This window comes from Neomonachus schauinslandi, chromosome 10 (assembly GCF_002201575.2).
Source record: "Neomonachus schauinslandi chromosome 10, ASM220157v2, whole genome shotgun sequence".
Classification (NCBI taxonomy): Eukaryota; Metazoa; Chordata; class Mammalia; order Carnivora; family Phocidae; genus Neomonachus; species Neomonachus schauinslandi.
In genome coordinates, this window is record NC_058412.1 from 92,065,429 (window position 1) to 92,086,584 (window position 21,156).

The 21,156-nt window shown below is 41.6% G+C and overlaps 2 protein-coding genes across 5 annotated transcripts in view; one reads left to right on the forward strand and one right to left on the reverse strand.

Moving 5' to 3' along the window:
• Positions 1–634: 634 nt before the first annotated feature.
• On the forward strand, positions 635–2,048 carry NKX2-4 (NK2 homeobox 4). The gene is made up of 2 exons (XM_021700735.1): positions 635–1,100; positions 1,426–2,048. The coding sequence occupies exons 1-2, from the start codon at positions 647–649 to the stop codon at positions 2,046–2,048; spliced, it is 1,077 nt and encodes a 358-aa protein (XP_021556410.1). The 5' UTR covers positions 635–646.
• Positions 2,049–8,333: 6,285 nt separating this feature from the next.
• Positions 8,334–21,156, reverse strand: part of XRN2 (5'-3' exoribonuclease 2) — an 83,450-nt gene continuing 70,627 nt past the window's right edge. For all 4 annotated transcript variants that reach the window (XM_021700740.2, XM_021700739.2, XM_021700738.2 and 1 more), the window contains 3 exons: positions 17,422–17,485; positions 11,120–11,258; positions 8,334–8,869 (listed from right to left, as the gene is read on the reverse strand). In XM_021700740.2, the coding sequence (XP_021556415.1) occupies positions 8,804–8,869; positions 11,120–11,258; positions 17,422–17,485 (269 nt within the window). In that variant the 3' untranslated portion in view covers positions 8,334–8,803. The remainder of the gene's footprint in view (positions 8,870–11,119; positions 11,259–17,421; positions 17,486–21,156) is intronic.

Below are 21,156 nucleotides of genomic sequence, written 5' to 3' on the forward strand. Positions count from 1 at the left end.
AGAGGATGGTCATTGTACCTCATCTCTTTATGCGCTCTTACGGTGGGACCCAAGAGCTTTTTTTTTTTAACACTTTAGATGATGGAGCGAATGAGGGGCTGGTCGCTGTAGAGGACAAGGCGAGCCCTGCACAACCCCTCCAACTCAGCACCACATCCCCGCTCCCCAAATATGCTGGACTTTGCTACAAAGTCCCTTTAGGGAAACTCCGGTCTGGAAGGAAAGAAGCGCTGAGTCCTTGACGTCAAGCCCCGACGCCGACCTCGGAGTTTCTATTTCTGGTGCTTGAGGGTTGGGGTAACTGCTGGGGATGGAGGCGGGAAGGATGGAGAAAGCAAAGGGGGGTGATCTTCTCAAGAAACACCCAACTGCCCCCTTTACCTTTTTTGCCTCCATCACGGGGGGTGGGGGGTAGAGAAAAAGATGTCAATGACCATTGTTTGCTCGTTTGGGATGTTGCTCCGCCCCCCGAGTCTGTCGTAAACCTGGCGGCGGACTAAAATAAACCCCAGATCTCGCGGCTCAGGGGCTCGCCGCGCCGCCGACTCCTCGTCACAGGCGCTGCCGCCGCAGCCGGGGTGGCGGCGACGAGCGGCCGCCGCCTCCCGCCCGCCCCGGGCCCCCCTACCTGGCCGTCCGCCGAGCCATGTCGTTGAGCCCCAAGCACACGACGCCCTTCTCCGTGTCCGACATCCTGAGCCCCATCGAGGAGACCTACAAGAAGTTCGGCGGCGCAATGGACGGCGCGCCGCCCGGCCTGGGGGCGCCCCTGGGGGCCGCGGCCGCCTACCGTGCGCCGCCGCTCGGCCCCTCCTCTCAGGCGGCGGCGGTGGCGGGCATGCAGCCACCCCACGCCATGGCGGGCCACAACGCGGCGGCGGCGGCGGCGGCCGCGGCGGCCGCGGCGGCCGCGGCTGCCGCCACCTACCACATGCCGCCGGGCGTTTCGCAGTTCCCGCACGGCGCCATGGGCGGCTACTGCAACGGCGGCCTGGGCAACGTGGGCGAGCTTCCCACCTACACGGACGGCATGCGGAGCGGCGCGGCCGCCGCGGCCACCGGCTGGTACGGCGCCAACCCGGACCCGCGCTACTCGTCAAGTGAGCGGGGCGGACAGCGTGGGACTGAGGGCAGGCGGACGGCGCGGGCTTTGCCCGTCGGAGCCCGGGGCGCGCGCGGAGCCGAGGGTCCCGGGCTCCTGGCCGGGGCGCGCGGGGGGTGCCGGGACTGGGCTGGGGGCGCGCGGAGGGTCCTGCGACCCGGCCGGGGGCGCCGGGCCCCTGGGCGCACGGAGCGTGCTGGGACCCAGCCGGGGTCTCACCGGCGTCGCGGCCCGCGCGGTGTGAAGAGCGTGGGGCGGCGGCGGGAGCGGGATCCCGGCAGGCCTGGCGCTCACCCAGCTTCTCCCCTTGGGGCCCTCCCCAGTCTCCAGGTTCATGGGGCCATCGGCGGGCGTGAACGTGGCCGGCATGGGGTCGCTGACGGGCATCGCGGACGCCGCCAAGACGCTGGCGCCGTTGCATGCGGCTGCGGCGGCTCCGCGAAGGAAGCGTCGCGTGCTCTTCTCGCAGGCGCAGGTCTACGAGCTGGAGCGTCGCTTCAAGCAGCAGAAGTACCTGTCGGCTCCCGAGCGCGAGCACCTGGCCAGCATGATCCACCTGACGCCCACGCAGGTCAAGATCTGGTTCCAGAACCACCGTTACAAGATGAAGCGGCAGGCCAAGGACAAGGCGGCGCAGCAGCTGCAGCAGGAGGGCGGCCTGGGCCCTCCGCCGCCTCCGCCGCCGTCCCCGCGTCGCGTGGCGGTGCCCGTGCTGGTCAAGGACGGCAAGCCGTGCCAGAACGGTGCCAGCACGCCGACACCCGGCCAGGCCGGCCCGCAGCCACCGGCCCCGACGCCCGCGCCTGAGCTCGAGGAGCTGTCGCCCAGCCCGCCCGCGCTGCACGGCCCTGGGGGCGGCCTGGCGGCCCTGGACGCGGCCGCGGGGGACTACGGCGGCGGCGGCGGCGTGCTTGGCGCCAACCTGCTCTATGGCAGGACGTGGTGACCGCGCGGGCGCCCCGGGGCGGGGTCCTGCCTGCGGCGCGGAGGGTGTGTAAGAAACTTCGAGAACGGATGGGGAAAACACACCGAAGCTGACTCTTGAGTACACGGAGATCAAAAACTAATGAACGGGTCATGGAGAGGGGCAGCCTGTGAACCTCTTTGCTGGGGGGGGCGTGGGGAACAGCGACAGCCCCGGAATTGAATAATACGACGCCAGAAGGCTGTGAGGTGGTGATTTCCTCCTTCAGAAGTTCCTAAATTATTCGAAAAGCTGGCTGAGTTCACATCCACCACGTTCCTAACCAAAGCTCTCAAGAGTTTTAAAAGTTGGAAACTTTGTTGGTGTTTGTAGCTCTAAAAATAAACCCAGCTTTAACAATGAATCCTTTTTTGAAGTGGAATTTGAGAGATTAATTTTCAAAGGCCTCCCCCTTAAGTGCAATTTCATTAATGTTTGATTGAAAGTAACTTGTAGCTCAAGGTGGATCATGCACATAGCAACATTATTGCAGGGGAATTATTGCCATTTAGGTAATAGAGAAATGGAATAAAAATAATCAAAATACTGCTTATATGGATTGATACAGCTTTTTAAATTTAATGGCAATTTTAAAATGTTTTGATCGTTATTTGGCAAATGAGTGTTTTTATATTACTCTAAAAGAGGATATTTCCTACCTAAGATGCAGCTCGTAAGAGGGAAGGGTTGTAAACTACTTTTTATGTAAAATCTGGTCTCCCAAAATCAAACGATAAAATAAATGCGCGCTGTCTTTCCATGGACCTGTTATTTGCTCTAAGTTATTTGCCTGTCTGAATTTGAATACCTTGATAAAATACTAGAACAAGCAAGCGAATTTGCTAAAATTGACATCAGTCTATATTCCAAAGCATGTCAAGAAGGAAGAGAATAAGGTGATTTATTGAATTGTAATCAGAATGTAAAGAGTAAGAATTATAATTTTCCCATTATATTTGCAACTTAATAGGGGTTGCACACCGATTTTGTTGGTGTTTTGTTGTACAAATAATGTATTTACTCTTTAATATGCCAATTTATATTTCCTATGTTTCAAATGAATATTTAAATATAACTTAAAAGAATCTTAAGTACTTTTTTGGTTAAAGTCAAGTGGTCATTTCTTTTTCACTAAGTTGTATAGGTTTTATTTTGTTTTTTTTTTTTTTTTTTTTTTTTTTAACAGTAGTTAGCATGACAAGACAATGCATCTCAGTTTACTCATGATTTAAATAACTGGTATTGGAGTAAAAATACCAAAAGCAAGCTGAAGAATGTTAGCTTATAAAATGAATGAAAAAGACCTAACATGGATAAAGCGTGATTTATAAATGATCACAAATAGTCACCAGAGACCCTAAAACTTTTACACATCTGAAGTTTTAGAATTAGTCTGAGACTGAAACATTTCATTTCACTTCATTGTTCGGGTGTTTTTTGAATGTGCAAAGTGAATCCTTCAGAAGGTGTTTTAGAAATTAAACTTGCACTTTCTCTAAACTGTATTTTACATAATAATGATAAAACTCAGTCCCTTTCACATAGGGGAAAAACAACCACTGAACAAGCAAGTGCATCATCTTTATCAAGGGTGTGTGAATGCATTTTTGGAAAATCAGAACTAATTTTTTTAAAAACATTTTACATAAAAGGAAATAATTTGAGCAGAAAAAAATAGTATGAAAATGGTGTAATACACTTATAGAAAATTCTCCCAATTTGGGTTTTTGCATATTGATAGAATTGATCTTCAAAATTTTTGCCAAGCTAGCATAATTATTACCGATGTGCCAAATTTCAAAATGCTTGTTTATATTGATTTGATTCCCTCATAGCAGTACAAGAATTCTGAAATTTTACTTCTAGAAAATGTGTTCCAAAAATCCACATGGTTTGCAATATATATATTTTACAACCCAGTATTTACCAATAATAGCTTATGGACTAAGGGCTCCAAGTAACATATTTAAAGAAAACAAAATCTTCATGCAGTTTGTCCCTTGATAATTTATTTTTGGAACAAAGAATCTCATAGACTAAGTGAACTCTGTATCCAAAAGATCATTAAGAAAAAACAGCCTTTATACAGTATTTTCTAAAAGTGTATTTGCTGTAGGCATATCTTTTTCCTTTCAGCATTCCTTTAAGTAATAGAGGAACCACTGCCAGAAGTAATCGCTGCAGAAGTAATCGAGGCAGATGGCTTAACATTCTACAACCAGAAATGCACTGAGTTTATGTGTGCACATTCCGAAATTAGGATAAGGTTTGTTTCTTGAAACATTTAAATAGAAAATGTTTTTACTATAGAATTCCACATTCTGATTAATGCAAAGCAAGAGCTTTTTTCCTTTTCTTTCAATTAGTGCTTTGCAGATCTTTTATAAAAACACAAACGGCCAGACTAGGTGAAACTCATTAACTGAAGAGGAGGATAAGTGTCTTCACAACCAAGAGGGAGGGCCGAGGCAGGGTCTGAGTGGAACAAAGCCCTCTCGAAGTTTAACAGAGGCCACAGCAAAACTCCGTTCCAGAAATGCTAACTGCAGATGTGATATTTTCCTAAATGTTTTGGGGCTGTACAACAAGCTTATCTTTTCCAGTTGAGGCACAGAAACAAAAACCCAAAATCAAAGTTGCCGAGAGGAACAGCAGGGATTGCAAGTACTTTTCTGTGATCTGCGTTGGGATGTGAATGAAAGCTTTGAGTGTGCGGTAGTGTGCAATGTTGAAGGCACAGGAATGGTGTTTTGTATATAAAGCATGGAGGGTGTAACCCAGTTGTTTTCTATTTAAGGCTTTGCTTAGAATTAAAACCTAATGGTCAGAACAAGTAGTCAATCAGACTTTTATCAACACAGATGTTATGTCCAAACTCCATTCTGCTATCAATTGTTTACTTTCAATTTAAAGCAAATCAGAAACTCTATCCCGTTCACTAAATGCAAGCACTTTCCAAAGAATGGCTTTGTTAGCGGCATTGAATGATGATTTAGACTTTTGGAGTAAATTTGTAAACCACAATCACATAAAGACCCATCAACTGAGTTTTTAGATACGAATTTGTGCATAAATAATGCATATGTAGCGGCAATACAAATTTCAGATGTTCAAAGCATGAATGATATTGCCCAACCGGTTAACACAACACTAACATGTGTGGATAAACCCCTGTATGTTGACTATTTTGGCCCAATTTTTTAAAATGCTGCTAATTGCCATGCCCAACCCCGATGAGACAGGGGACTAGGATACAATTTATTTAAAAAAAAAATTAATAGCTTTTTACTGCTAGTGAGAATTGGTGAGCAAATGGAGAAGATTCAGAGAAAATGGCAGACAGGCTCTGCTTTCACATTCCGTCAGGAATTTGCTCTCCCTAGTAAGTACTGAGAAAACTTTGTGATTTCAAGATCACTTTTATTATTTTTAAGTTGGGGGGTAGTGGAAGCTTCTGGGAGAGTTTTTTGGTTTCATTATTTTTGCTTTAGATGTTTACCTGCAATTGAATGAAATGTGTACCCGAAATTGAATGAAAGGCCTTTTACTTTATTTTTTTAATCCCTTGTAACCTCTATTTCATTGTTTAGGTGACTTCTAATAAAGGTTTAACCACTAACATTGCCCAACTCTAAGTTGTGCTAACTATTTTGCAGTAATGAATAACTCTATTCCCATTTCACATACAAAAATCAAAGCATGTTCTCTCTTGGCCCTCATTCCATAAATACGAAATCCAGAAACAAGCAATACAAGCGGTTAACTTTACCGAATGGAGGAAAAATCCATCGAGAACGGGCCGTTTGTTATTTTATTGTTTGTTGACTTTTTTCTTGGTTAGAAATAGCAGGACAGTCGATCTCCAGGAATAGTCTGGCGGGATCTCAGCTCCCTGACCCTCTGGAGTGATCTGGAAGAGGCGTCGGACGAGCCAGACGGAGCCAGACAGCTTTCAGCGGTCCGGGAATGGGGAGTCTTAGTTGACTCTTAAGAGAATGTCTAAACTTTAGATTTCTAAGCTTAGCTAAATTCGGTTACACTCAGACTTAGAACTTAAAACTGCAGACTCGGAAGTAAGATCTCCGCTGTCCCCTTACAGGATCGGTGTATGCATTTCGTGCAGGGAGTTGAGAAGGTAAAACGAGCAGGTGAGAAAGCTGCGGCGCCACTTCCAGGAACCGAGGATCGCTGCTGCAATGATCCACTTGGGGCCTGGCGGTGGCCGCGATACACAAACCACACTGCGGGTCGGGGGTTTGAACTTCCCTGTGCCCACTCTGCTCGACACCGGCGGCTCGAGGGACTCCGGAGTCGGCGAACGGCTGGACGCGAGCCGGGGCGCCGGAGGGCGGGGCAGCGAGCGCTGAGAGGAGCGGGTGGGCCCCGGGAGCGCTTCCCCACCCCGGGGCGCCCCGGCCCGCGGGCCTAGGACCTTGCCTCTGAGAAGCAGCCCTTCTGTCCCCTCCGTGCCAGGCCCGCAGCTCCCGGACGCCGCCACCGTCCCGCCCGGCTGCGATGTCACAGCGCCCCGAGGCCCTCGCCTCGGTCGGAAGTGCGCCCGACCTCCAACGCGCCCCGCGGAAAACCGGAGCTCGGAACCCTCAGCCCCACCCCGGCCCGCCCAGACAACCCGCGCCCTCGGACGAAAATCAACCATCGCTCATTACACGTAATTTGCCTTTGTAACGCCAAATGGCAATCTAATAGTTTGTAGATGGCTTTGTATTTTAACGTGCATTACCTCATTTGATCCTTAAAAGGAAGACAACTGCTCATTAAGGGCCCTTAGCGCCACAATAAAGTCACTCTGTTTCATGTTCTAAGATTTTTAAGCATCTTTAATATGAGACCCTGAAAACCTGTGTTCTACTTAAAGATAGTTAATTATTTAAATTTGGCCCATTAACTACTTTTACCCCCGAATATGGAGGGCATGTTTATAGCTTTAAATATTCCATTTTAAGTTCTAAGAAGCTTTCACTTGTTGAAATAAGGCTTTTTTTTCTGGCAGATTCAGGCGGGGGAAAGAGAGGGACGAAGAGTAAGGGGCGAGAGGAGGGAGCAAGGATGAAGGAATGGAGCAGGTCCAGAAGTGAGGGTTCAGCTAGCTGGCAGGTGTCCTGCAGGGCACCCGACCAGGTAGAGGGAATCTAGCTGGCACTGCTTTTCCATCAGGCTTTTTGCTTAGATATCTGTCTTCAAAATACTTTAAACATTCATTTTCAAATTTAATTTGTTAAAAGAGTTACATGTAATTATGCAAAGGCCGAGCAGTTATTTTATACACACTCATGATAACTTAAGATTAAACAAAAACTGAAAATCTGAGAAATTATAAGGTTATGTGGAAGTGTGGGTTTGGGGTACCTATAAAGCTATAGAGAGTAAGACATTTATATGGGCTCCTTTGGAATATGCAATACTTGATTTAGGTGGCTATTCGTTTGTGGTATTTGGAAGATAGAGAAATTTAACAGAAGGTGTTATCACTTTAACATATTGTGAAGGTTATAATGGTTGTGTTAATTCCCAGCAGAGAGCCTTTGTCTCAACAATGAAGGACCCTACTCTATCCACCCACCACCAGCAAAGAACTCAATAGCTTCAAAATACCTTCCTATTTAAGATTAAGGTGGCCTTTTCTCTGCATAGGCTAAGATGAACAAGTGTGCCTTAGCTGAAATATTAAAGCAAAAATGTCCTAAGTCAGAAGGTCAAAGAAAAACCTTATTCTACAATCTTGGCCTAGAATAGGCAAATGGAAACAAAGCAGCAAGTCTTTACATGTGTGTGTAAATTTGTTGCGACAAATAAAGTACATATGGTAGTAGCATGTGTGAACAGCAAGAATAAATTTAAGGAGTAATACTGTGCTGACTAGCAAGAAAAAAATGAGTACAAACTGAAATTATTACAAAAAATGCAAAAAATACGCTAAGGAGCACAGACTAGCTATAAATTAAACTTTTCACCTTTTCTTAAAGACGTAAAACGACTTAAGTCCTTAAAACTGGAGCACAAGTCTATATGAAGTTTATAAAATATAAATAACTGATTCTTACAGAGATTGTAGTTAGCCAAGTCAGTAGCTGACATACTAATTAACATATGAGTTTGTTGGGTTGTCTTGCTTCTTCACTGATTTTCTTTTGACCTCTAATTGTAGAAATGAATTGTTTTCTGAAAAAATGACTTAAAAAAACAACACGTGGCCAAGATTCTCAATGTTGAAATTCTATAATAAGGACACAAGAGACCAGAGTTTTCATTTTTTTTTTTACTAAAGTCCAGAAATTTCCATAAGACAAGTACATTAATGAAATGTTTCCAAAGAAATACCGAACAATATACACTCTAGTTAGCTGAGGGTTCCAGCTCAAGAGTTCATACCTAATTCTTGTGCATTAAAAATCAGCATGGATCTTAGATGATCTAGAATACACTGTGTTTTAAAATCCACAGCTGGTTTGATTTTAACCATAATGAAAAACCAGTATTCCTATTCCATCAAATGTGTTTTACAAGCAATAATAAATTCAGATCCACTGTATTATGCAACACACATCTTTGGAAAGCAACATAAACAGTGAGATCAGGTCAGTAGAAATATACACAGTTAAAAGAAATACACAAAGTACTGTAGTTTTATTAAAAACTACTACTTGAGAAAGAAATCTTTCCACAAATAGCATAAAATTGTAGAACGATGAAAGGATTTGGGAAAGCTTTACAAAAGCCTAATTCCAACTGTATCTTCCTGAGGGTGGTGGCAAAGGGTATTTCCTTCCTTCTCTGGGATATCCCTGAAAATAAGCAAAAGCAAGAGTTTATTTTCTGGATTAACACCCCTTCAAAGAAATTAATTTTACATTTCTCTGGAAAAACACACCTAAAAGAAGCTGAATATGCCTTAAAAGTATATCCTATGGAAGGTCTGCATAAATAGGTACTTTAGGCCCCCAGTTTTATGCAAAGCTTGCTACAAATGCTACCACAGAAAACTACCCAAAGGAGCCTTAACAGGCACTTAAGAAACTCCTCAAAATGCACACAAATGAACTACAGTTAAGGGTTCTGTGTAAAAGACTAGTGGTTCTCAATCTTCCCTGCCATCCCTGTCAGTAATTCAAGTCACATTGTGGTAAGATGTCCACATCATCTTTAGACATATGCTAGAAGTCATTTTGCTTAACCAAGGCAAGAGCTTGCTAAGTAAGTCAGTTGAAGCCTAATGAACTATTAATTTTAGGGATTTTGTTTGTTTGTTTGTTTAGCTATAGATAGTAGAGTATTAAGTAACACATGAGATTATTACATAATCAATTACTGGTGACATTCACAACATACCCTAGTAAGCTTGCAAATAACATTTCCGTACAAAAAAAATTCCCTCACAATTCCCTTTCCAGGCCTCTAGGATTCTGAAACAGACTCCCCACCCCAGGCCCTGCCTCTGTGTTGTCATTCAGTAGTTTTAAATATGATTATGTGTAGATCATTAAGGCCTTTTTTAGTCATATAAACTTCACTAAATATAGTGAAGTCATAATTATACTGTTTTTAACAATGAACTTCTGCAATTTAATAGTGCTTCAAAACCTGTGATTTTATTTAAAAAGTAGCTCTGTGAAAAAAGAGATTGAGAAAAAGAAACGTATTTCTAAAAGATCCTAAAAGAATTATAAATTTACCAATTGGTTTAGATCTTCTAAGTGAATAATGATTTTACCTGCTGTAACAGCAGAGTTCCTTCCAAGGAACACCTCCTCTGAAGGAGATGAGAAACCGGAGGAACTGGGCTCAGAAGGACCGGGCAGCCAGTCCCCAGCTCTGCTGCCCAAGTGCAGGTGCCGCAGGATTGTGATTTCCCACTTGGAAAATGAGGTGATCAGACTAAAAATTCTCCAGGGTTTCTTCTTCTTTGTAAGTATGTCCCCATATCAAAAATACTCATTATGTAGACTACCTACTATCATCCCGTATAAAGTGGCAAACTACTGATATGATTTTTAGACCTCTGCAGCTGACAGTAATTCAAAGTAAAATTCTATGAACAGATTTTAATAAATTGTTAAAAAAATTCTCTCAAAAGATAATTAAGATGATTATTTTCTTGTAAAGTGCACAGCCTTGTAAGAAGATACACAAAAAAGTATTAAAAAAAAAAAAAGATCTTCCTAAGCTTTCAAGAGAGAGGTCTTCCACAAAGAGATGCATGGCAAGTATCTGTGTAAGAAAATTAATATTCAAAGCACTGCAAAAGGCCTGTAGGCAACATCAGGTAAGCAATTTTAAAACCACTTCACATCACCGCAGGTGCTAAACTCCATGAACACTGCACACACTAAATCGTAGCATTCTGACCCTGTTCTCTGGTAAGGATTTGATTGCAGAGCATGTAAATACTGTCCAGGGCATCAAATGGTTGGGGGACAAATAGACTGAGGCAAACAGACCTCTGTCTTAAATTTTGCTAAAACTGGATGCTTTATAAAGAAATGAAGCTTACACATACCAAATAAATTTGTCTAGGAATTGTTATACTCAATATACAGCTATTTTAAATTTAGCTGAAGAAATGTGGGAAATAATGAAGGAGAGATTTCTTTCTATGAAAAGGTGTATCACAGATGAATCAATACAGGAGATCTCTAAGATGAATAAAGGTAACAGCTAAAGGGTAGACTGTTACTTTCAGCTTCTAGAAAATTATCATCTATTATGAAATCTAGTTTCTACTAAAACAAAGAACAACATCCTTAAAGGATAAAAAAATGTTTTGGCAACTGACTCTATTTGTGCTAAATATTACTGACTGCTATGATTAAAAGGGCTTTGGGGCTGGAAAATCTTTAGCATCTTCAGGGTGTAACAGATGTAGTAAGGCACATACTCACTCTATATACATTTTAAAATGAAGGACCCAGTTCAGCTGAGCTACTCTATCAGTATCTTATCCAGAAATGTTTTTAAGAAAATATGGTGTCCTGAGAAGCATGGCTAAGTACAAAGTAAGCAGCATGCTTTTCATCCCACAGCCCACACTGTATCACCTGTCTCCCTCCACGATCATCACGTCTGGGTGGATACCCGCCAGGTCCAGCTAGCATCTGGTACTGGTTTGGCTGGAAAGCTGCATTTTGGGTTTGGAGCATCCGGTTCCATGGCAGCAGAGGTTCAGCCCCAACGCCTCTGTGGAGAAGTATTATGTCTGCATTATAAGTCAAACCTGTTACACAGCCCAAAGTCTCAAAGTGGCTAGCATCATCTCCAACTCTGAGGACAATTCAATTTGCCTGCATTTGTCAAATGGGACATAGAGCATCAGAGTGACCTTTATGCTCCTCACATTCGATGTAGTCTAACATGTTTTAAGTATCAGCATTTTAAGAAAAGGGATCTAAACTCGAATGCATCAGAAACATGACTTAAAATATTTTGTTCATTTTCAACTGTGAAATTTCCTTTTTGGTCACTTAAAGATTTGGACCCAAGATCACCAAGTTGGTTACATTTAAGATGCTATCCAAAGAGTAAACATGTACAAGACAAGAAAATGGGCTTTATTTTTAAAAATGTCTAGACTCGTTCTTGGAGTCCATTCTTTCTAGTTAATTGCAGGTTGCAAATGAATTCTTACTGCTCAGTATTTTGAATCTAGGGTAGGGGACTTGGCTGTTTTTTCCCATCCATTATTCTGCTCAATATGTCAGAAGGTCTGATCGGGAGGAAACCTTTTCAAGTTCTATTGATGCAGCTTTCAATTGACCACGGTGACCTAGCAACATGAGCACTAATTGGCATGGGCTGACTGGCATTTGGTGTACAGTTTACATGGGAACACAGATTCAACAGCTATTATAACCCAGTTTGCTGGCCCGGATTACTAGTCAAAAGAAATGTTTTAATTGTCTTCAAGTGCCTATTTTAACTTTGCAGATACAAAGCAACAGGTATGATGTATTAAATCATAATGTAAAACTATCACATAAACAACGTAGCCAAGATATACCTTCTAAAGACAATCACCATTTAAGACACAATTTTTTTGAGGCATTTTCAACTTCCATTTTATAGAAGAGTCACTATAGAAGCAAAATTCTCCAATATATTTTAATACCAGATGCTTTGAGGCCATTACAGATTTTAGGAGAAATTACAGAACTTTAAAATTGCTAAAGCACTGACTAGTATTAACTATAACCACACCAGCATATGAATTTCATGTCCCAGGTGTTGGGGGTGGGGGGGAACAGCCTGAAGTTGGGCTTACTGGGTAATGCATTCTTCTCACAGGCTATTCAAACCTGAATCTATCCTCTCTACCCTCCCACTCTCCTTGCCTTCACTTGGAGCTTGCCTTTTTTTTTTTTTTAATACCAAAGATAATTCTTTTTGTGTGATGACTCAAAGAACAACTCTTTGAAGAACTATAGAGAAGCCAATACCATTCTTCACGGTTAGTGGTGAAACCAGAGCTCTAACCAATAAAATTTGCTGTACTCAAAATAAAAAATATATCTCAGAAGAAATATCCATACATTCAGGGCTTCTAATTACTATTCAGGTTCCTTATTAATACAAATATATTTTAGCAAGAGTGTCTCACCTCTTTAGCAAGAACAGTTATGCAGAGAGATAGGAATGTTCTCTTCTGGTCTCTACACGAGTGAGGGGTTAATGTTTTGTACTGTAACCAAGGAGGCTCATCAAAACTGGGCCATTAATGCAAAACCCACACGCCAAAAATGCAACTCACACATTGTGTTAACTGTAATCAATTTTTATTTTCAGAACTGCAATGATCAAACTCACTCAACTGAGCTTCTGGAGAATCTGCTAGTATGGATGGTATATATTATAAATGCAATTTTACATTATTTTATGTTCTAAAAATAGGTTAGAAAGCCACAGTTTAAAAACACAAAGTTCTCTCTTTGTTCGAAATAATTACTTAAAATGTTTTTGACTAAGATAATTTTTATAAAAATAATTTAATTGAAATTAGGGCGCCTGGGTAGCTCAGTTGGTTAAGCAACTGCCTTCGGCTTAGGTCATGATCCCAACGTCCTGGGATCAAGTCCCACATTGGGTTCCCTGCTCCTCCCTCTGCCTGCAGCACCCCCTGCTTGTGCTCTGTCAAATAAATGAATAAAATTTAAAAAAAATTAAAAAAAGAAAAATAATTTAATTGAAATTAAGCAAAAAACAGTAAGAGGGGCTGGTACTATCCTCTTGCTTTTTACTGGCAGCCCCTTCTTTTCCACAGGTTTACCATATTTCTATACTAATTGTATTAATTTGCAACTAGTTACAAGTAAATTTGCCTTCAAAAATACACTTTAGGAGACGAACCATGAGAGACTATGGACTCTGAAAAACAAACTGAGGGTTCTAGAGGGGAGGGGGTGGGGGGATGGGTTAGCCTGGTGATGGGTATTAAAGAGGGCATGTTCTGCATGGAGCACTGGGTGTTACATGCAAACAATGAATCATAGAACACTACATCAAAAACTAATGATATAATGTATGGTGATTAACATAACATAATAATAATTATGATGTAATGTATGGTGATTAACATAACATAATAATAATTAAAACAAAAAGTTGGGGTAAAAAAATACACTTTAGGGCTCCTGGGTGTCTCAGTCGTTAAGCGTCTGCCTTCAGCTCTTGTCATGATCCCAGCATTGGGCTCCCTGCTCAGCGGGGAGCCTGCTTCTCCCTCTCCCACTCCCCCTGCTTGTGTTCCCTCTCTCGCTGTCTCTCTCCGTCAAATAAATAAATAAAATCTTTAAAAAAATATACACTTTAAATCTGGGACTGAAGTATTGAGGTTGACACATTTTAACTTTTTTAAAGTGGCTATCTATTGAGGCAACTTATCTGAGGCACTTGGCAGCATGGATGGTAAATATATATACAACATTATTGCCAACATTCGATTTTCTTTTTTTTAATATTTTTAAAAAATTTTAATTCCAGTATAGTTAACACACAGTGTTAGTTTTAGGTGTACAACACAGTGATTCAACAATTCCATACATCACCTGGTGCTCATTATGACAAGTGAGTACCTTAATCCCCATCAATTATTCCACCCATCCCCCACCCACTTCCCCTCTGGTAATCAGCAGTTTGTCCTCTATGGTTAAGACTCTGTTTTTTGGTTTTTGTCTACGACAACAATATTCTTAAGTTTCTAAATTTCCGTTTTGGAAAGCAGCCTGCAATATAAAGTAACTACCACCAATTTGGATATTTTAAACTTATATATATGGCAGTTTTTAAAGATTTTCCATGACTGACTAAGCTTAACGACCGTTAAGTTAAAAACTAAATGGCCACCTTGGATATGGCCAGAAAAGAGAAGCCCCCACTGGCAAGAATTACATGGACAATAGGCCAGAACTCAAGCAACAAAGAGAACTCAGATACTCTGTTTACCATTTACTCAGTTCGCACTGGCTTGTCTCTGTGCGGGGAGGCAAGGGAGGGGCGGCATTCCTGTTATATATATTTTTTAAATATTTACTTATTTTTGAGAGAGAGAGAAAGAGAGCATAAGTGAAAGGGAGCAGAGAGAGAGGGAGAAAGAATCTCAAGCAGATTCCCTGTTGAGCATGAGCCCAAGGTAGGGCTCCATCCCACAACCGTGAGGATCATGACCTGCACTGAAATCAAGAGTCGGACACTTAACACACCGAGCCACACAGGTGCCCCTCTCTTGTATTTTTAAATGAAATGAACATATGGATTACAGATACTATCTCACAGTAGGAAATAATTCAAGAAAGTGTATTTTAGCAAAAAAAAAAAAGTACACTCAACATTTTTTCTAGTAGGGTTCTCAACCAAACACTCAAAATAGTGCAATGGGCAAGTACTGAACTAATAATAAGGATCAGGGGCACCTGGGTGGCTCAGGTGGGTAAGCGTTTGCCTTCTGCTCAGGTCATGATCCCGGGGTCCTGGGATTGAGCCCTGGGTCAGGCTCCCTGCTCAGTGGGGAGCCTGCTTCTCCCTCCCCGCTGCCCGCCCCCCGCCCGTGCTCTCTCTGTGTCAATTAAATAAAATCTTAAAAAAAAAAAATTATTAAAACCGGTTCCAGTAAGAATTCTACTACTTAACTAGTTGTGACATCTCAGCCAAGTCAAAGTGACTACAAGTCTATATTTTCTCCTCTACGCCTTGTGAAGTCAGAATGGTTAGACACACTTGTCAGTTTCTGCTAACTGTATCTGCTAACAGGCTAATGGACAAATTTTGAATGGCTGATTTCAAACTTTGTTTTCTTTATGAATGTTATTTATTTTATTTTTTTTAAAGATGTTATTTGGCAGAGAGAGACACAGCTAGAGAGGGAACACAAGCAGGGGGAGAGGGAGAAGCAGGCCTCCTGCAGAGCAGGGAGCCTGATGCAGGGCTCAATCCCAGGACCCCCTGAGCCGAAGGCAGACGCCTAACGACTGAGCCACCCAGGCGCCCCTGAATGTTATGTTTCTTAAATGACATGGTCTAAGACATAAGACAGAATTCTCTTACGCTCACATTTAACTTCTGCTTTAAGGTATGATTTCAAGTTTCTGACTAAAATTAAACCAAAAACGAATGCCCCACAAAACTTGTCCCTAACCTGCTGGGTTCACAAAGGCAGTCAAGATAATACAAGTACTTGGCTAGGGCAGAAGAACAAAAACCTGATGGAAATCAGGACAATGGTGACGATCTTAGGAAATCTTTTAGTGTGTAGAGGGAAGGAAAGCCGCTGGAAATGAAGAAAGAATGTCTCGGAAGTAGAAGGCGCGATCCTTTACTTCCTCTAAGTCCCTACAGCTTTACTATAATATTATGCAAACATAAGCATTCTGATGAGTTTTGTTCGTTCAAGTGAAAGTTTCTTAGTGAAGAATGGTATAGAAGAGAAATGTATGGAAACTGCTCGACTGCCGTGTGCCTAGGTTTCCTCATCTGTAAAAACAACATGTACTTCAGAAGCTTGCTAGGAGGAATAAATGAAGTCATGTTTCTAAAGGTATGTTAGCTCACAGTGCTGACACTTCGTAGGTGGACTGTCAATGTCAGTGATTATTAATGCGGGAAAGAAGCAAGCAACAAAGTAGGGAAACTGAAAATCAAACTCAACACACTTAATGCAGAAAGACAATTATTTAAAATGAGATCAGTTCCAATGTGGTAATTTGTAATTTAAGAAAAATTTAACTCTTACTCATTTCTAAATTTTTGTCTGAAAATGGTCCTATCCCAAAGATATGGAAGTAGTGCATGTGGTGTGCTTGGGACACTTATACTGAAAACAAAACATAAATTCAGGCATTGTTATCAGTCATCTTGAATCTCTAAAGAAAAGTTTTCTTAAAGGGGGAGCACATTTATAACTCTGTTCATAACAACACTTTTATTCATTTCAGATGTGAAAAGATCAGACTGCTAAAATGGTAAGGGCGAGGGGAACAAAACAGATTAGAATTGGGAAAGCAAAGAGGGAAGCCTTATATAGGCTTAACTGGTTTCAGCATTTACTGATGCTGGCAAACCAGCATAAAACGATAGATTTGAAAGCTGCCCTGTAAAAAATTATTCTACAGATGTTAATATAATTATTCATAACACGCCTAGCTGTCTTGTCGTGTAGAGACCACCTGACTTAGGAGCACACAACTTATCAATGAAAGAACACAAGTCAAACATCCCTCGTTATTAAACCATGTCACACTCTTCCTAGTCCCCAGTACTTATTAGACTGCAGATCCCATAATCCTCTTCTGAGTCCCTTCTTCGTTTAATTCAGTTCAGTCTTAAGTAGTTAAAGAAACTGTTTTCAGTGGCAACTAATAACTACTGACCTACAGTGACACTGCCCTACAATAGGCTTGTCAGCCCTGAAAAAGTTGTACCAAAGAAGCTGATTAGGACTTCAAGAGGTTTGTAGCAAGAATCAATGGTTGGTCTGTACTAATGCTGTGTTGCCCGCACAGAAATGATAAAAGTGGAACACCATTAGTTATGCCTCATTAAGCTGCACAAGCCTTCTAAAAAGAAATTTGTTTAGCCTGATCAAAACCTAATACAATTTTAAGCTCTCTGTGTTGCATTTTTCAGGGCACCTTAAAACATTCAAAAAAATAAAGGCCAAGGACCAAGGAAAGTGGGAAAGTATATCAAGAGAGGAGTCTTTTAACTCAACATGTCAGGCATCTATTTTCCTAAAGGACAAGCACAACAGAAACTGTTTAGAGGAAAGAAGGTACATTTCGAACCATGGAGAAAGCCCAAACCTCAAATGTTGATGTGGAAAAGTATTTAAAAGTCATGTTTGCTTTAATATTACCTGTCAAATCTTTGCTGCTGGAAAAGGGGAGGAGGACCCCGCCAGGAATCCTGTGGCCTCATATCTGGAAAACAAACAGGGAAAGGTTAAAAGAAGATTTTAAGTAATCACAACCATAAAAATCCTAGAAGAGAGCACAGGCAGTAATTTCTCTGACATAGGACATAGCAACTTTTTTCTAGATATGTCTCCTGAGGCAAGGGAAACAAAAGCAAAATTAAACTATGGGGACTACATCAAACTAAAAACCTTCTGCAGAGTGAAGGAAACAATCAAAACTAAAAGACAACCTACAGAATGGAAGAAGGTATTTATTTGCAAAGGACATATCTGATAAAGGGTTAGTATCCAAAATATATAAAGAACTGATATGACTCAACACCAAAAAAACCCCCACAATCCAATTAAGAAGTAATCACTGTTCTGCTACCCATATATTTTCATAATTAAAAATTCTTGAAAAAAATCTGAGACAGAATATAAACCAAATAAACTAGCATAATTACACAAACTACAAATGTAAAAAGTCAGAAAATCACAGGGTCAGTAAATTTTTCATTATTTTTCATTTGATAATGGACCACAGTTTTAGGAGTCTTAGTCATTAAATTCCTACATTTCTCTCTCACTGCCTATGTACGTGCGCGTGAGTATGTAAAGGTATATGTTTTCCACATTTTTATTTTAAATGCTGTGCAAAAGAAAGGGATTTAGGTTCTTTTCCATAAATGCAACTGAATGAATAGTAACTTCAACAGAAATCGAGAATTTCCCCCTAAGCACGGAAACTGGAAGGAACCCTGGCTTACCTAGCTATCATAAGAAAGTGGAGGGCGGAGGGGGGTGGGAGGATGGGTTAGCCTGGTGGTGGGTATTGAGGAGGGCACATTCTGCATGGAGCACTGGGTGTTATGCACAAACAATGAATCATGGAACACTTCATCTAAAACTAATGATGTAATGTATGGGGATTAACATAAGAATAAAAAAAAGTAAAATAAATAAATAAATAAATAAAAGGGGAAAAAAAAAAAAAAAGAAAGTGGAGGGCACACATCTCTCCAACACAGGCCAGGAAGATGCTAATAAAGGGACCATCCACTTTTCTACTGTTTTCTGAGAGTCACACCTCCTCCCCTAACACAAAGCTGAACTGGCAACATCGGACTCCAAGAGACAATTACGTGGCTGCTGCTCCTGCACCTAACCATGTGAAGCTGGAAGCAGCAGCTCCAAACACCGGCCGGGCAGGCACTCAGCAGCTCAGCAGGTCGTGTTAACCAACTGCCACTGCGCTCTGGTTGCCAGTCTTGCAGTCACCTTGGCCACCCTTCAGCAGGGTCTGTGTGTGACCTAATTAAAACAGCTGGTTCCAGGAGTTGTCTAATGAGTTCACTGTGTGAGGACAGTAACCTCCTCCAGACTCTCGAGACCCAAGGACAACAAGGCTTACCATAATGTATTCAGGCTCACATTTTAATGGAAACACAAACTAGAAACATGCTTTTCAAAATTACTTTCTTAAAGGAAAGAAGAAATGAAAGCTTATCTCTGGTAAGGAACCAAAAAAATACAATCTGGGTTTACTTAAAAATGGGGGGTGGGGTGGGAAGAAAAGTGGAATTGTGCTTAAAAGAAAGCCCCACAAAGGAGAATATGGAACAAGTAGAGGATCTAGCTGTTCACATGATTCCAGTGTGAACAACCCACTCCTGCTTCGGACTCCCCCCACCTCAACAAGGCTGACAATGCCCCCTGAAGACAGTTTCCTAAAAAGACAACCACCCTTGGCCAGGGCAGGGGGACAGCCATAGCGCACTGCCTCTCGGCCAGCACGAAGTGTCCAGCAGCCAAACCCACAACAGATGCTTCTCTTGGAAAGGAGCAGGGAGCCTTAACCACCATTACTTTCATGCAGAAACCCATTCTGAATTGAAAGGTGGCACCTCTAGTCAATTTCAATTAAGTCCCTTTCCTTCTCTTAAAAGCCAGACTAGTAGTGGTCAAACTAAGGAACACTGCTGAGGAGTTTTCATAGCGGTCATTAGATATTCCAAACCTGAATGGGGACGCACAAGGTTTATCACCATACAAACCCCAGCAAACAGGGCCAGAAAGATCCCTACACGCAGCCTAGAATAACTTCTGAATCACTACTACAGACCATATACAATCAGGAAATCATAATCGTGAGAGGTAAAACCAGAAATTCCTACAAAAACAGCAATGATCATCTGTGTGGTTTATTCCTATGGAAAAACATGAGATACACTTACCTCAACACATGCATGACTTTCAACACATTACCACTCATGAGAAAGCAATCTACTGAAAGTAAAATCAACTTTTGGGCCACTTTTTCTTTTTTTAAAGATTTATTTGAGAGAGAGAGCAAGAGTGAGAGCGAAGAGAGAGAGAGAGAACATGCGTGGGGGGGGAAGGGCAGGACAGGAAGTAGCAAACTCCCCGCTGAGCAGGGAGCCCGATTTGGCGCTCAATCCCAGGAGCCTGGGATCATGACCTGAGCCGAAGGCAGACACTTAACCGACTGAGCCACCCGGGCGCCCCTCTGATCATTACTTGTTAAACGTGAAAGGCCCCTGGTCTATTCAGATATTGTACACAAGTTAGTTTCATGAGAACTGGTTAAAATGTTTCTAGAAGTATATTTTATTTTAGTGTCTTACATATATAAAATTAGCGAATATAACCAAAGTCAAAAGAAATACAGTGAATTTCATTTGGACCCCTGTCTGTATTTCACATGTCCCAGAATCACTGAAGTCACCCTGGAAACATGCCCCTTTTTACCATGAAGACTTAATTCCGTGATTCTGGTTCCATGGTGTCTCTATATACATGGTATCATCATAGAATACATACTCTCCGTGGTACTTGTAAAAGCTTCCACACAGGATCCCTAATAAATTTTAAATCAAGCAAAAATAATAAGATACATCTAAATCAAGAGAAACCTTCAGAAATGTTTATCCTAATGTTTTATGAAAAATAAAAGCAGAAAAAAAATCTGGTATTATTTTCTCCTAGAAACAGTACAAATGGAGGGAAAGTCACCATCATCCAGAATACATATTCATTAGATTCAAATATGCTTCATGTTAGATTAAGCACAACAATATTTCTAAGTGGAACTGGAATGTAAAGTTCATTAAGTAGAAATACTTTCTTTGGAGAGAAGGAATCCTTCGTAATAGTCTACCTATACAACTGCCTAGACAAATAGTAAAAGTCCCTATTTCCATCATTTTTAGTATGCCAGGTACTTCGCACTCTATTTTGCTTTTAACTATTTCTCACTTCCAGAACAATTGCTTTCACATAAACTTAGCACATGCAAAAACCATAGTTTTTTGTTAAAACCTAGGCAAATTTCATGACATAAAAATTCTGTCATACAGTTTTAAAACATCTCTTGCTTTCAAGCATTAAAGAAAAATAAAAAGGATCAAAGAAAACCTTCAAGGCTACTTTTAAACAAATCTCTTCATGTGGCTCTGAGAAATATATATAACCCTTAAGTATTCATAAAGCAGAAATATCTCCTGGCTGATAAGTAATGAAGTATAAGGTAAAACAAACTTATTATCATTCATTTGTATGGCTCTAACAGAAGATCCATTGAGAGGGAGGGGAAAAAAATTCTAAAGTAGTGAATTGCACTTCAGAAAGGTACCAGTGAGAGAGGAAAAATGACAGTTAATTTTTTCCTTTGGT